This window comes from Gracilinanus agilis, chromosome 5, assembly GCF_016433145.1.
Source record: "Gracilinanus agilis isolate LMUSP501 chromosome 5, AgileGrace, whole genome shotgun sequence".
NCBI classification, from domain to species: domain Eukaryota; kingdom Metazoa; phylum Chordata; class Mammalia; order Didelphimorphia; family Didelphidae; genus Gracilinanus; species Gracilinanus agilis.
In genome coordinates this window covers 216,594,337-216,608,805 of record NC_058134.1, presented here as the reverse complement: position 1 = coordinate 216,608,805, position 14,469 = coordinate 216,594,337, and the positions used below count along the sequence as shown (strand labels likewise).

General features: G+C 56.1%; 2 protein-coding genes across 3 annotated transcripts in view; both read right to left on the bottom strand.

Moving 5' to 3' along the window:
* Positions 1 to 8,160, bottom strand: part of BAIAP2L2 (BAR/IMD domain containing adaptor protein 2 like 2) — a 29,871-nt gene extending 21,711 nt beyond the window's left edge. The window contains exons 1-4 of the mRNA XM_044677987.1: positions 8,033 to 8,160; positions 6,145 to 6,220; positions 5,186 to 5,272; positions 4,328 to 4,389 (exon numbers count right to left, since the gene is read on the bottom strand). Of these exons, the coding sequence (XP_044533922.1) occupies positions 4,328 to 4,389; positions 5,186 to 5,272; positions 6,145 to 6,220; positions 8,033 to 8,083 (276 nt within the window). The 5' untranslated portion in view covers positions 8,084 to 8,160. The remainder of the gene's footprint in view (positions 1 to 4,327; positions 4,390 to 5,185; positions 5,273 to 6,144; positions 6,221 to 8,032) is intronic.
* Positions 8,161 to 9,207: 1,047 nt separating this feature from the next.
* Positions 9,208 to 14,469, bottom strand: part of PLA2G6 (phospholipase A2 group VI) — a 33,190-nt gene continuing 27,928 nt past the window's right edge. For both annotated transcript variants that reach the window (XM_044677632.1, XM_044677631.1), the window contains 6 exons: positions 13,836 to 13,986; positions 13,576 to 13,712; positions 13,205 to 13,359; positions 11,417 to 11,584; positions 10,605 to 10,678; positions 9,208 to 10,357 (listed from right to left, as the gene is read on the bottom strand). In XM_044677632.1, the coding sequence (XP_044533567.1) occupies positions 10,213 to 10,357; positions 10,605 to 10,678; positions 11,417 to 11,584; positions 13,205 to 13,359; positions 13,576 to 13,712; positions 13,836 to 13,986 (830 nt within the window). In that variant the 3' untranslated portion in view covers positions 9,208 to 10,212. The remainder of the gene's footprint in view (positions 10,358 to 10,604; positions 10,679 to 11,416; positions 11,585 to 13,204; positions 13,360 to 13,575; positions 13,713 to 13,835; positions 13,987 to 14,469) is intronic.

The following is a 14,469-nucleotide window of genomic DNA, read 5'->3' as shown; positions in this document are numbered from 1 at the left end:
CCCTCCCTCTCCTTCTTTCTTTCTTCCTTCCTTCCTTCCTTCCTTCCTTCCTTCCTTCCTTCCTTCCTTCCTTCCTTCCTTCCTTCCTTCCTTTCTTTTTTCTGACCTCACTTACTAGCTATAGGACCCTGGGCAAGTCACTTTACCCTTTTTGCCTCAGTTTCCTCATCTTTAAAATGAGCTGGAGAAGGAAATGGCAAACCATTCCAGGATCTTGGCCAAGAAAACCCAAGTGGGGTCACCAAGGACAGGACATGACTGAAAAATGCTTGAACGATAACAAGAATGTCCGCTAAGTGCTTTACAAACATTATCTCAGCCGATTCTCACAATAATCCTGGATGCTCTCCAAATTGAGATAAATAGAGGGCAAATGACTTGCCCTGGCTCACACAGCTAATAAACGTCTGAGGCTGAATTTAAATTCTGGTCTTCCCAGCTCTATCCACTGTGCCTCCGGCCGTCTCTAGAGCAGACTTGAGGGACATTATAGTAGACAACAAGCCTCCAGGAAACTCAATATAATAGAAAGAGCATTGAACTTGGCACCAAATTTTGGATCCCACCACTTTGGGCCACATGGCAAACCTCTCTGAGACACCCCTTAGAGACTCATCCATAAAATGGGCACGTTTCTCATTCAGTTTCCATAGGGCTGTTGTAGGGATCACATGAGACAATGTATGGAAAGTGCTTTGGAAATATTAAATCACCATTTAAACATTCACTCTTCTTTGACCAATCTTCTCTGATGTGGCCTTCAAGGCCCTTTGCAAACCCTCCCCTGCCCTACCTCACCCCAGGCACTCTCTAGCTTACCAATGTCCTTAAAAAATGGGGCCAGGGAAGGAGTCTGTGGCCTCCCTCATCCTAAGCATGTCCAGGCAGCCAGAGATTAAATTGATTTTTTTTTTAGTATGTTGATGTACATTGAGTTTGCAGTCTACTAAGCCCCTAGAATTACTGTCTAGCCATGCTTCCCCAGCATGTAGACATGAATGAAGTTGGGTTTGGGAACCCAAGAGAAGCTAGCACTGGGCTCTTGACTCCAAGTCCAATACACATCTCTCTGTTCTGCCATTCCGCTGCCTTGTTTTAGGGCCATTTTAGCTAGAAGAGCTGGCTTGGAAAGTTGTGGGGAGATGGCCGCAAGAGAAGCCTGATAGCTGAGTGGCTGATGCAGCTATAAGAATATCAGTGAGGCTGCTGGGTTTATACCCCAAAGAGATAATAAGGGAAAAGACCTGTACAAAAATATCTACAGCCGCGTTCTTTGTGGTGGCAAAAAATGGAAAATGAGTGGATGCCCTTCTATTGGGAAATGGCTGAACAGATTGTGGTATCTGCTGGTGATGGAATATTATTATGCTATTAAGAATGATGAACTGGCGGAATTCCATGTGAACTGGAATGACCTCCAGGAACTGATGCAGAGTGAAAGGAGCAGAACCAAGAGAACATTGTACACAGAGACTGATATACTGTGGCACAATGTATGTAATGGACGTCTCTATTAGCAGTAATGCAAGGATCCAGGACAATTCTGAGGGACTTATGAGAAAGATGCTATCCTCATCCAGAGAAAGAACTGTGGGAGCAGAAATGCAGAAGTAAAACAACTGCTTGATCACATGATTCAATGGGGATATGATCAGGGATGTAGACTCTAAACAATCACCCTAGTGCAAATACTAATAATGTGGAACTAGGTCTTGATCAATGACACATATAAAACCCAGTGGAATTGCTCATTGGCTATGGGAAGGGGCTGGAAGGAGGGGAGAGAAAGAACATAATTCATCTAAACATGGGAAAATACTCTTAGTTAATTAATTGAAATTTTAAAAAAAAGAATATCAATGAAGGAACCGTTGGGTGGTTCAGTGGATTGAGAGTCAGGTCCAGAGATGGGAGGTCCTGGGTTCAAATCTGGACTCAGATATTTCCTAGCTGTGTGACCCTGGGCAAGTCCATTGCCTAGCCCTTACCGCTCTTCTGCTTTAAAGCCAAACCACAGTATTAATTCTAAGATAGAAGGTGAGGGTTAAAAAAAAAGAATCTCAGTGAGCTGGTTCTTAAAGCAAGACGGCAGCTAGCAATTCATGGAGAGATGAATGGTGGAGCAGTAAATGAGGAAGGGATACAGTTAGCCTAGGAAGCTTGTGCCAGTTGTTCTGGCCTAAGGTCCTCTTTCACCATGTACTTCAAGGTTCTGTTGGTGGATTGATTTTTGCCTATAAGTTTTTGGGGTCTAGATTTATGGTTTCACTGATTGAGAGAATGCCTCGTGTAAAAAACTCCCTCAACCAATGCAAAGCCACAACTCATCCATTACTACGGTCTTGGAGAGCTGCCAAGGCGCACTCATTGGCAAAGGGGCCCATCTAGCATCACACTGATGGCATCTGTCTGAGGAGGCAAAACTTGAACCTAGGACTTCCTGATTCCAAGGCTGGCCCTCTACGCACTATGCCACGCTGCTAAGGGTTAGTGAGGAACGTCCTTACAAAGAAATCCTAACCTCTTTCTCTAAGTGAGCTGAGGACACGATGCCAATAGTTGTTGGCAACAAGAAGGAGATACAGAAGGGATTGTCCCCTTATACCTCTGGCAAGAGATGGCAAAGAAAGGCCAGAGAAGTCAGAGAATAACCAAGAAAAAGGAAAGCCTTGGCTGAACAGGGCCTCTTGAGCACCGTTACAAGCCTCCATCCCAGGCTTGATTCTCAACAGCTAGGTGGCACAATAAATAAAATATTGGACCTAGAGTCCTGGGAAGACTCGAGTTCAAATCCAGCCTCAGACATGGACTAGCTCTGTGATCCTAAGAAAGACACTTCCTTTCCTGAATTGTAAAAGGGGGATGCTAGATCCTCCCTCCCTGGGTCATTGTGAGGATCAAATGAGATCATGTTTGTAGAGCATTTAGTACTGGCCCATGGGAGGACCATATAGACATCAGTCGTTTTTTTGTTTTGTTTTGTTTTGTTTTTTTGTTGTTTTTTTTTTACCCTTAACTTCTGTGTATTGGCTCTAGGTGGAAGAGTGGTAAGGGTAGGCAATGGGGGTCAAGTGACTTGCCCAGGGTCACACAGCTGAGAAGTGTCTGAGGCTGGATTTGAACCCAGGACCTCCCATCTCTAGGCCTGGCTCTCAATCCACTGAGCTACCCAGCTGCCCCCAGTCGTTGTTTCTATATGTGGCGGCCGTGAAATTAATGGGCTCTTAGAGGAGGGGGTCCGGGTGCGAGCATTCATTTCCCACATACTGTATGAATTCCTAAATATGAGGGAGAATCTCTGCGTACTCCCGTGTCTCGGCTGCTGTCTGCAGTTTCTTTGTCCTTGGGGGTCCCCGGGAACATCTTTCTTTTGAACAGAATTTGGTTGATCGTGGAAGGGGATGAGGGTTTCCTCCCTGCGTCTCCCGTGATGTGGGGGACGGGCAGACAGGCTGACGGAGCACCCCTGAAGCAGCTCTCGCCAACTAAAGATGTCTCGGGATGGTCAAGGGAGGGGGTGAACAAGAAGCTCCCCAAATCTATTCGCTGGGCTGCCTGCCCCAGCTTGGCTCGTCCCTGGACCACGTCACCCACTGGGAAGCCAGCCTGGCCGACAAACCTGAGCTGACCAAGAAGCTGCTCTCCTTGGCCCTGAATCAGGCTCTCGAGACAATTTTGATCCTCACACCGGACCAGGGAGGTGAGAGCCCAGCCCTGCTGACACCGTCTGGAGCAGGAGCCTCCACTGGAGGATCACGGGCTAGGAAGGCCGGGGGCCAGTGGGCACGGCCAGCGAAGGAGGCCGAGGATGGTGCAGGGCCCTATAAATGGCGTGGAATCACAGGCTGAGGGGGGATGTGCTCGAAGGAATGGGTGTGTTCTGTTGGGCCCCAGAAGAGTAATGAGATCCAGGATTCAAGAGTCACATCCGGGAGGGCCCTCAGAGACCATCCAACCCAATCCCTACATTTTACAGATGTGGAAACTGAGGCGACAGTGATTTGGCCAAAGTCCTACAAGCAATACATGTCAGAAGCAGGTTGGAAATCAGGGTGCTTAAGAACAGCACATCCTAGAACCTCAGGGTCCCGAAAGAACCCCCAATACAAAGAGGCCCGGAGGTCAGTGGGCAGATAGCCGGTGGGCAGCGTGGACAGTGGCCTGCCCTGCCTCCCCCTTGGCCCTTGTCTTTCCTTGCCAGCCTATGTCTTAGCTGCCACGACTCTTCCTAACGAGGGCCTCCTCTCTCTTTCTGCCAAAGGACGAAGGCATCGGAAGAGCAGCCCTCGCCGCCGCTGCCATCTCAGACAAACTGCGCTTTACTCACCACAATCTCCAGGTCCGAGTTCAAGTGCCGCTGGGTATCTGACATCTGTACGAGGATCTCACCTTGGAGATGGGAGGAAAGGGTCAGCCCCACCCCAGCACACTGCGGCCCCATGCAGGGCCATTCCTTGGGGTAAAGTCCAGGGCTCGCAGGCTCCGAGCAGGAGCCGTGGGGAGGCCTGAAGGGAGGCCCCTGGGGTCCGGTCCCGGACTTGGCCCAGGAGGTAGGGAGCCCCAGCTCCCCCCGCCTGCCTCTGCCCAGCCATGGACCCCAACTCGCTACCTCTTTCTTTATAGAGGGGCAATGACTGGCCTGGAGTCATTAAGCCAGGAGGAATCATAGCTTAGAGGTCTAAAACGGGAAGAGACCTTCAAGGCCGTCCAGCCCAACCCCCTCATTTTTCAGCTGAGGAAACAGAGGTCCAGAGAGACTGGTGACTTGCCCAGGATCACACAGGCAGCAAGATTTGACCCTGGGGGTGGGGTGGGCTAACGCCACACTTAGAATTTAGAGCCAGGATTGGAACCCAGATTTTCTGACTCTAAACCCACCCTACCACATGGTCTCTGAGCCAGCCAAAGATGTCTTGGCACATGGGCCTTGGACTGAATGGGGATCTGGGTTCCGATCCTGCCTCCAGGCTTCACTGTGCAACTATGGATGAGTCATTTCCCCTCACTGAGCCTCCATTTTGTTGTCCGTGAAAGGGGAATGATAATCCTCTTACAATTCTTTGGGGCTATTGGGGGGCCGCAGCAGGCGAGTGCTTGTAAAAGCCCTCAGGAGGGCTGCAGGGGCAGGACGGGGAGCCCCACACAGACTACCCCATCAGGCCCAGGATGTGGGAGGGGGGCCTACCCAGGATCTGCGAGGTGGAGCTCTGCAGGGCCTGCTCCCCGATCTTCTGGATGGCGTTGAAGTAGACTTCGGCCGCTTCCGACAGCGCTGCCCGGGAGGGAGAGAACCGTCGGCCTCCGTCTGCGAGCCGGCCCCGGCCCCGGCCTCCCCCTCCTCCCCGCAGCCATCGCCCTCTCACCTCCCACAGCCTGAAGCCCCTCACAGAGAACCCCGTCAGCCTCTGGGCCACGGCCCTGACCCAAACCTCGCCTCTCCCCAGGGCAGACCCGGGCTCTGGTGCCAAAGGGGCCCCGCAGACGCCAGAGGAAGAAAGGAATCAGCAAAGTCTGGACTCGAATCCAGAGCCTGGGCCCAGGCCCCCTCCACAGCCCTCCCCATGCCGGTGTATGTGGCGGGGAAGCGGGCAGACACAGACGGGGGGACTCCCAGGATCAGGGGACGTGGCTGGCTGTGAGCTCCCAAAGAGCCAGGAAAGCCTTTGTGACTCACACAGCGGGCAACGGATTAATAATAGTAATAATGACGAGGGACGGATGGCTAAGCAGCTCAGGGGATGGAGAGGTTCCCATCTGGCCTCAGACACTCCCCAGCTGGGTGACCCTGGGCAAGTCACTTAACCCCCATGGCCTAGCCCTGGCCGCTCTTCTGCCTTGGAGCCAACACCTAGCATTGAGCGTAGGAGGAAGGCGAGGGCTTAGAATAATAAAGGTGCAACGGCAGCTGGCAGAGAGCACGTGAAGGCTGGCAAAGGGCCTTCTGTCATCCCACAAGTCTGGAGAGGAGCTGTTACTGGCGTCATCTCCGTTCATAGGTGAGGCCAACCGAGGCATGGACTTGGCCAAGGTCACACCGCCAGGGGCCTCGGAGGGGAGGCTGAACTTCAGGCTCCCGAGTCTGCTCCTGCGCTCTCCGCTACATCAGGGGGACGACTTGGGGGGCTGGGGGGCAGCCACACTCACCGTGGAAGGCGCGAAGGTAGTTGTTCCCCAGGTAGACTAGATTTTCCAGGGCTGGATTAAACTGTTCCATGATGCTCTGGGGCCGCAGGCCAGCGCCAGGAGGCAGAAGAATTAGAAAAGGGGTCACACAAGTTAATAGGAGTAACTGCTGGGGAAATGTGGGTCCTCCCTCCCTCTCTCTCCCCCGTGTCTGGAACCACCGTGACCCCTGCAGGCTCCAGAGTGGCGCTGCTTGCCTGGGGATTCCTGGCTTCCCTCCTTCCACAGAATCCGAAAATCAGAGACCCATCTCTTGTCTGCATCCCCTCATGGCAGGCAGCCCATTTTTTGCTTGGATAGTCCCTCTGACAGAGAGCTCACCACCTTATTAGGTAGTCTATTCTCCTTTGGGAGGGTCTAATGAGCAGGTTTTCCCTAAAACCTGCTTCCTCTTCTCCTTGCCCTGAGATCTTAGTTCTGTCCTTTGGGGCAACATGGCATCATGTGTGTCTCTGTCTCTCTGTCTCTCTCTTTCTCTGTCTCTGTCTGTCTCTGTCTGTCTTTCTTTCTCTGTCTCTGTCTGTCTCTGCCTCTTTCTCTCTGTCTCTCTGTCTCTGTCTCTCTGTCTCTGTCTCTCTATCTCTGTCTCTGTCTCCGTCTGTCTCTCTGTCTCCGTCTCTATCTCTATCTGTCTCTGTATGTCTCTCTCTCTCTCTCTCTGTCTCTCTGTCTCTCTGTCTGTCTCCGTCTCTATCTGTCTGTCTCTCTGTCTGTCTTTCTGTCTCCGTCTCTATCTCTGTCTGTCTCTGTCTCTCTGTCTCTCTGTCTGTCTCTGTCTCTCTGTCTCTCTGTCTCTCTCTGTCTCCGTCTCTGTCTCTCTCTGTCTCTGTCTCCTGGCGCTGAGAGCACAGTGGGTGGTCTTCCCTTAGGAACCTCCCCTCCAGGAGCCCCACCATGGCTGACCACCAGAGGTCTGGCTGGGTAGGGCTCTGTGGGGCAATAGGCTGCGGTGCCCCCGAGGGCCAGGAGGCTGTGTGAGGCTGCCCGGGGTGGGGGGCCTTTCTCAGGATCCCTCCGTGCTCCTCTCCCAACAAGGCCCGAATGACGGGCCCCCCAGGGTGGACAAGGCAAGCCCCCTTCCGCAGCAGCCCCATTTTGCTGATGAGTAACTGAGGGGAGCCCCCTGAAGGCCCTGCCTGGCAGAGCCCTGGTGGAGGAGGTGTCCCTCCCTGATGGGGGCATCAAGGACGGGCTTCGAGGAAGGAGTCACCCTGTGCTGAGCACCGCCCTGATCCTCCCCGGCTGGCCCCGGAGGACCCCTGGAATGGGCTCAGACAGCCTCCTCCGCCCCCCAGGCCGGGGTTCCTGGTTTAGGAGCCATAGATAAGGCCTGCCCCCCGCCCCCCGGAGGCCGTGCAGCAGGGTGCTCGGGTGCAAGAACCCGGAGGGGGAGATCTCTTGGCCGCTCCTGGAAGCGGGCTCCTGGGGGAGAGATTCGCTTTGCCGTTTGGACCCGGAGAACGGTGCAGCGGGGGCTGGCCCTCAGGAAAGGGGGGGCCGTAGCAGTGACCTGGGCTCCCCTCTCAGGGACGCCATCTGGGAGAGTCCTGCTCGGCCTCCTCCAGCTCCCGGATGGGGGCGCTCCAAGGGGCTGCCCTGGGTCTCTCCCGATGCTGGGCCCCCCCCCCCGGCCTCCCCAGACCCCTCCTCGCTTTCTGCCTGCCCTGCCTTGCCCACACCCAGAGCTCGGCCTTGGCCAGCCTGCATCGATGTTCCCCAGAGGGGCTCAGGGAGGGCCCGAACCCTCAATGAGGTGCTGCTGGCCAAGCCCAGGGCTCCAGCACCCTCCGTGGGCCCGGCAGAGGCCCGGAGCAGCCCTGCTACAGTCTGCCTGGCAGGCTCCGCTCACCTTGTAGATGGCCATCGTGGATCGGTAGAACTGCTCCATCTCGAGGGCCATGAAGTGGGAGGGCAAGCCAGGAAGGAAGAAGAGCAGGGGCCCAAGAGGTCCAGGGACTGCGGGCCCAGCGCGTCCTCACCGGCCCTGAGCCCTCCAAAGGGCCGCCGCTGGGGTGGGGATGCGGGACCAAAGGAAGGTTAATTATTCACCAGCTGGGATGTCAGAACCCGATCTGGGGTTGTAACCAGAGCCAGGGGGGGTGAAGGAAGCTGGGGACACTGAGGGGGGCTCATGTGACCTTCCCCTTGAATTATTCAGCCCTCCTGGGCGGGCTCACAAAGCAGCAGCCTCCTATCATCTCTCAGCTTTCCCGAGGGCTGGGGGTGGGGGTGGCAGAGAGGGAGACCCAAAGGCCACCTGGGGGGTTCCCTTGGCTCCATTCCCAGGCTGGGAGAGCCTCCCCGCCCATCCCCTCCCCAACTGCCTCTTTGGACAGCTGCCACCGTGGGAGCCGGCCTTCTCCCTAGACCCCCCTCTCCGGAGCCTGTGTCACCTTAGGCGAGTCACCTCTCGGTTTCCAGGGCCCTCAGCTCCCTGGAAGGAGGCACTGGGGTCTGTCTCAAAGGCTCCCTTCAGCTCTAGATGCCGAGGCCCTCCAGAAGCAGGGCGTTCTCCGGGAGCATCTCAGGCCCCTAGGCTGTGGATGGCCCTTCCCGGGCCCCAAGACGCCCTCAGCCCTTATGTCCGGCTCCTTGTGCATGCTGCTCCCTTCTTGTCCCCCTTGCTGGCCCGGCTAGGCCCTGCTCGCCTACCCCTGGCACCCAGGGCAGAACTCCCAGGGGAAACCCGCTTCCTTAAATGTAGCTGGCCCCCAGGCTAAGGGAGCGTGGTGGGTTTGGAGCTCCCCATCCTATCCCAATCATTTAGTGATGAGGAAGGTGAGGCCCAGCTAGAAGACGGAGACTCTCTGGCAGATCTCCCACTCTGGCCATTCCCAGCCCCGTCCCACCTCCCTCGGTGTTAGGAAGGGGCGAGAGCAGGGCAAGTCCAAGGGTGCTCCTTCTGGTCCCACCAGGAGAACTAGTAACCACCGGGGCCCTGGACAAGTCCCCGCCCTGGTCCTAAGGTCTAAACGCTATGCTCCAGTCAGTCCTCTCATTCCATACGAGGCCAGGCAGAGAAGGTTTCAATCCAAGCCATTTATTTTGGTTCGGGGATTCACTCTTGAAGAGGCGTGGAGGCTGGGGCCCCCCCAGGACCCCTCTTCTTGCCCACATCTTCTGAGGGCCCCCCCAAGAGCCAGGGTCCCAAGGAGCAGCTTACAACACTTCCTTGTCCAAAAGAATAAATTAACTGTTGTTTAAGAACCAAACTGATGGGGGAAGGAGGGGAGGGAGGGAGAAGCACGCCAGCCTCCACCAAGGCATGGACTTTGAGAGTCCTCTGGGGCAGGGCGGGGCCGGAGTCTGGGCAAAGCTGGCTCTGACTTCCTCCTTGGGCCGGGAGAATTCTCCCTCGGGTTGCTGAGGGGTTAGGGACTGCTGGGCTCAGCAGCCCGGGAGAGGGGGCGGGCCTGCCCAGGGCTCCCTGCCAGCCTTCACATTTCTCGGCCCTGCAGGGGGGGAGGACCAGAAGATGAGGGGGAGGACAACCTGCTTTCAAGTCTGTCTCCCAGACCTCCCTGCAGCGCCCCGTGCCCCGGCCCAGGTCCTAACCAGAAATCCAGTGTCGTTTTCTTGCAGGGAACTCCCCAACCCAATCCCCCAGCTTGGCAAAGTGTGGCCCTGGGGGCGAGGGTGGCACTAGGCTAGTCCTCTGGGGATCAGGCATCCCTGAAGGAGGATGCTGAGGGAGGGTGCTCTTTCGTGGTGGGGGAGACAAGGCCTGAGGAGGTTGGCTGCTCTGGTCAACACTTTAAGGCAGTGACGGTGTGGAGAAGAGGGGGCTTCGAGCTTGAGGCTTCGAGGCCTCAGGCTGGGAAGACCCCAGACCCCTCAGAGAGGTGGGGCTCTCCCAGCCCTCTGTGCAGAGAGGTGCTTCCTGGTCTGCCCATCCCACCAAGGCCCGCAATCCTTCCTCCTGACCATTGGGGTCTTGGCCTTCAAGTCTCAGGCACTGCTCTGTGCAAGGTCTCTGGGGTGAGGGGGGCAGGGGCAATACCCGCCTTCCCCCCGCCCATCCTGCCAGCCTCAGGGGGTGAGGAGCTGCTGGACCAGCTTCTGTAACTGGTTTCGCTGTTCGTAGATGTAGACCTCCGTCTCCCAGAGCGCATTCACCAGGACCGTGTCGTTGACCTCATCCAGCATGATGTCTGTTCCCAGCTGGGGGTTCAGTCTATGCAGAGGAAAGAAGAGCAGTCACTGCTGGGTGGGAGACAGACAGGGATGAGGCTTAAACCCCTGGGGCCCACAGTGAGCGCAGAGAAAGGGTGAGGCATCCCTCCAGATGAACCCCAAATCCATTAAGTGGCTCCTCTGGGCAAGGGCAGCCTTGGAGGCCTGAAGGGTACAGGAGGAGAGACGAGCCTGAGGAGGGCAGCCAGGAAGAAGGAAGGCCTCAGGGCTGAGGGGGCCAGAGGTACCTGAAGTAGTGGATGTCGACCATCTCGCACCAGGCTCGGGCCCGGTCCACCGCCCGCCCATCAGGATCTGTACACTGGCAGGAAAGGGCCTGGGTGAGCCCCCAGCACTCACAGCCCCTTCTAGAGCACCCCACATCCTCTCAACTGAGAAAGGAGGCCTCTGCTTTTGGGTGCACAGGACTAGAGAGCACCAGGCACCCACGTCCTCTAGTGCCCCGTGTACCACAAACCCACTGCAGAGAGGGTGGGCTGCAGCTAGAGGCGCAATCTTTGTCTCAGTTTATTCTTCTCTGTTACAAGGGGCAATTCTTGGGGGGCAGAGGGGGTGCTATTGGCAGTAATAGTGGCAAGTAAAGCCAAAAAACATCAATTCGAACATTTTTAAAAAGAGGAAGAAAAGGAATTTATGGTAAAGATGCTACCCACATTCAGAGGAAGAACTGCAGGAGAGGAAACATATAAGAAAAACAAATGCTTGAACACATGGGTTGAGGTGGACATGATTGGGGATGTAGACTCGAAATGACCACCCCAGGGCAACTAACAACAATTTGGAAATTGGTCTTGATTGATGACACATGTTAAAACCAGTGGAAATGTGCGTCGGCCATGGGGAAGGTGTTTGGGGGGGGGGTGAAGGGGAAAGTAAGAACATAAATCACATAACCATGGATAACTTTTCTAAGAAATAAAAATTAGTAAAAAAAAAAAAAAAGAGGAAGAAGGTGGCGCCCCCTTCCCCTTGACCCAGATGTGCCATGCCCTGGAATTGGGGGTCCCAGGAAAAGCTTTGGGGTGGGGGAGGCACTCACACAATCGACCACCATTTTGCCCAGTTCTCTGGCTCCAAAGACAGTGCGGGCTAGTTCCCAGGGGTTGCTAGGGCGGAAGACATCCACGCAACTGACTGGTACCTGTGGGGACTTCCCGGTCCCCAAAGAGACCACTAAGGAGAGCTTCTTCACCTTATGGCCTTGGCCCTGGGGAAGAGGAGGATGGGGACAGGATCAGCCAGACAGTCACTTTAGGAGATGGATGGACTAGAAGCGTCCACCAGGCCCCAAGCAAGCTGTTTAACCGCTGAGGTTGACCTCAGTTTCCTCTCCCTGGAAAACATTAGTTCTCCCCAAGAAGTGCTTTGTAAAACTCAAGTTTTAAAATGCAGTAAAATGCAAGTTGCCACTGTCATTGTTACATTCACATTTTACAGAAGAGGAAACTGAGGTTCAGTGGGGAAATGAGGGCCCACCACCCCTGGGAGCCTCAGAGCCAAGACTGAGCATTAGAATGCTTTGCTTCCCAGTGTATAGGGCCAGAGGGGCGGTGGGTGGAGGGAGGCCCCCCAGCTCACCTAGATGCCTGTAGTCACCGAGGCCTCCTGCAAAGCTCAGCCTCATCCCCTCCCTGATCCAGGTTCTCTCCTCTCTTGGTATCCCCAGCTCCTGCTCAGACCCTCTAGCTGGCACTGGAGGCCTTCCAACAAAGACTCCCCACTACCCACAATCCCCCTCACAAACCCCATGCTCCAGCCCAGGCATCTCAAGCCACTGCCTGCACCAGTCAGACCCACATCCCTACCTTGGGGCCTTCCTTTATGGCCACAGCATCACAGAACTTACCTCTGAGAGGCACTGGCTAGTCCTCCCTAAGTCTGAGGCCCAGGGAGGACAATGACTCGTCCAGGGTCACACGGGCCATAGAGCTTGACCCCCCACAAAGGCTCCACAGCCCCACACCTTTCTGTCCCCCTCATCCCTCTGCCTGCCTGGATCCCTTGGCATGTGGAAGGTGCTTAATAAATACTGATCAACTGACTGCTCAAATCCCTCCCCCTCCCCTCCATCCTCCCTTCCCTCTTCTACCCACCTACGTCTGGACCCAGAGCAGGTCACCAACAGAGATGGAACTAATGCTGGCAGGGAAGGGCCGTGCCCAGGCCTGGCCAAAAGAAGCTCCCTTCGGGGCAGGTTCCCTCTGCCCTGGCATTTGCCCTGTGCCCAGAATCATGACACCTTCAGAGCTGAGAGGACCCTGAAGGAGAGGCTCCCCTGAAGGCAGCAATACCCCGATAACAGCTCAAAAGAGCCTTCCAGAGTCACTGAGACTGCTGAGGGCCATCATCTGTCCCATTTTACTGATGAGGAACTACCCCAGGGTCACAGAGAAAGAAAGCATCCATGGTGACTCAAACTCAGATCCTCTGGACTCCTGTCCTGGGCCCTATCCTCTACATACACAAGGGATCCTCTAGCCTCCCGAGCTTCAAAGACTGCCAGTGGTGGGGAGATCGCCACCTCCCTGGGTAGCAGCTGCCCTTCTGGTCCCTCCCTTCTCAGCAGCTCTCCCATGGTCCCTGGCTCTGTCCTTGGGCCAAGTGGAACAAATCTCTTCCCTCTTCCCATGGGCAGTCCCTCGGACCCTAGAAGGTGGGGCTTGTGCTCCCTCTGAGCCTCCCCCCTCTTCTCTAGAAGCAGCTCTGGGGCCCGTCCCCATGGTGTGGACTCACGGCTCTGATTGTTGGTGGCTGAGCCAGGTGGACGGCGCCAGAGCCTGTGTGGCCCTGCTCTACTCTACCAAGATGGCGGGCTGGGGGGCCTCACCTTGCGGATCATGTCCTGGTTATACTCGTGGATCTCAGTCATGGCATCCAATGTTGGGTTGTTGGCCAAGAGACCTCCGTCAAGGAAGCGCCCAATGGGTCGAAAGTAGGTGGGGGCAGCCCCGCTGCTGCGGGCTGCCCTCCACACCAGCTGGTCTGAGGGAAAGAGAGTGGCCGCCCGGGTGAAGGTGTGCACGGGTGCAGCTCTGGGGCACGGGGGGAGCTGGAGGGGACACAAGGGACCCCTCCACAGACCAGGCTCTCAGGGTCTGAGGCTCTGGGCGGGCAGTGCTGCCCAGGGACATCCTCCCAGAGTACCTGGCCGCTCACAGTAGAGGCTCCTGGATGGGGCTGGGCTGGGCCTTCACTTACCCTGAGGCTGGGTGAGGGGCTGCAGGTTGGGGTTCTGTGCAAATCGAGGTTCGTTTCTGGTCTCGGGGGCATCATAATTGCGGAAGAGGTGAAGCTCAGCAGGCTGGCGGTCAGACAGGGTCCCCGTCAGCATCACCCTGGGGGCAGCGAGCCACACGGCTCATTCAGTGCTGGGAAGACCCTCCCTGGCTGCCCCTGGCCACATGACATCCCTCCAGCCTCACTGCCCACCCTGGCCCCCAGCTGCGGGTGCTCCTTACTTGGGTCTCTTGATGTCTGTCATCTTGGTGTGTTCCCCAAACTCTCTCTTCAGGAACTCCTCCAGGGGGCCTGACTCATAAGGCCTGGAGCCCCGAAACACCTCGTCCTTCATGCGGAAGTACAGGCCACGCATGTAGGCCATGGACTTGCCTAGGACCGAAGGCCCAGGGGATCAGCAACAGCTTCGGGCCAGGGCTGAGCTGGGCCCAGCCTGAGCGGGGCAGGGCTGCCAAGGCTTGGGGAGATGAGAGAGGTGGGTGTGGAGGCCACCTGCTACATGTGTGACCTCTCTGGGCTTTATCTCCTCAATCCTAGACTGCTGAGGCTTCTTCATCAGCTCTGGGGGGGTAGGGGACTCCCGTGGGGGAGTCACTGAAGCCGATGCCATCATCCTCAGAAGCCCGTCTCCTTGGGTCTCTGCAGCCCTGGTGGCTGGCCCAGTGCCTGCCCCAGGAAAGGCTTCATGATGCTTGTATAACTGAGCTCTTGCCTGGAGGAGGCCCTTCTTTAAGGGCTCTTTCTTCTTTGCATATAAAATGAAATCACAGGCCTAGAGCTGGGAGGTCCTGGATCCAAATCTGACCTCAGACACTTCCTAGCTATGTGACCCTGGGCAAGTCCCTTAACCCCCAC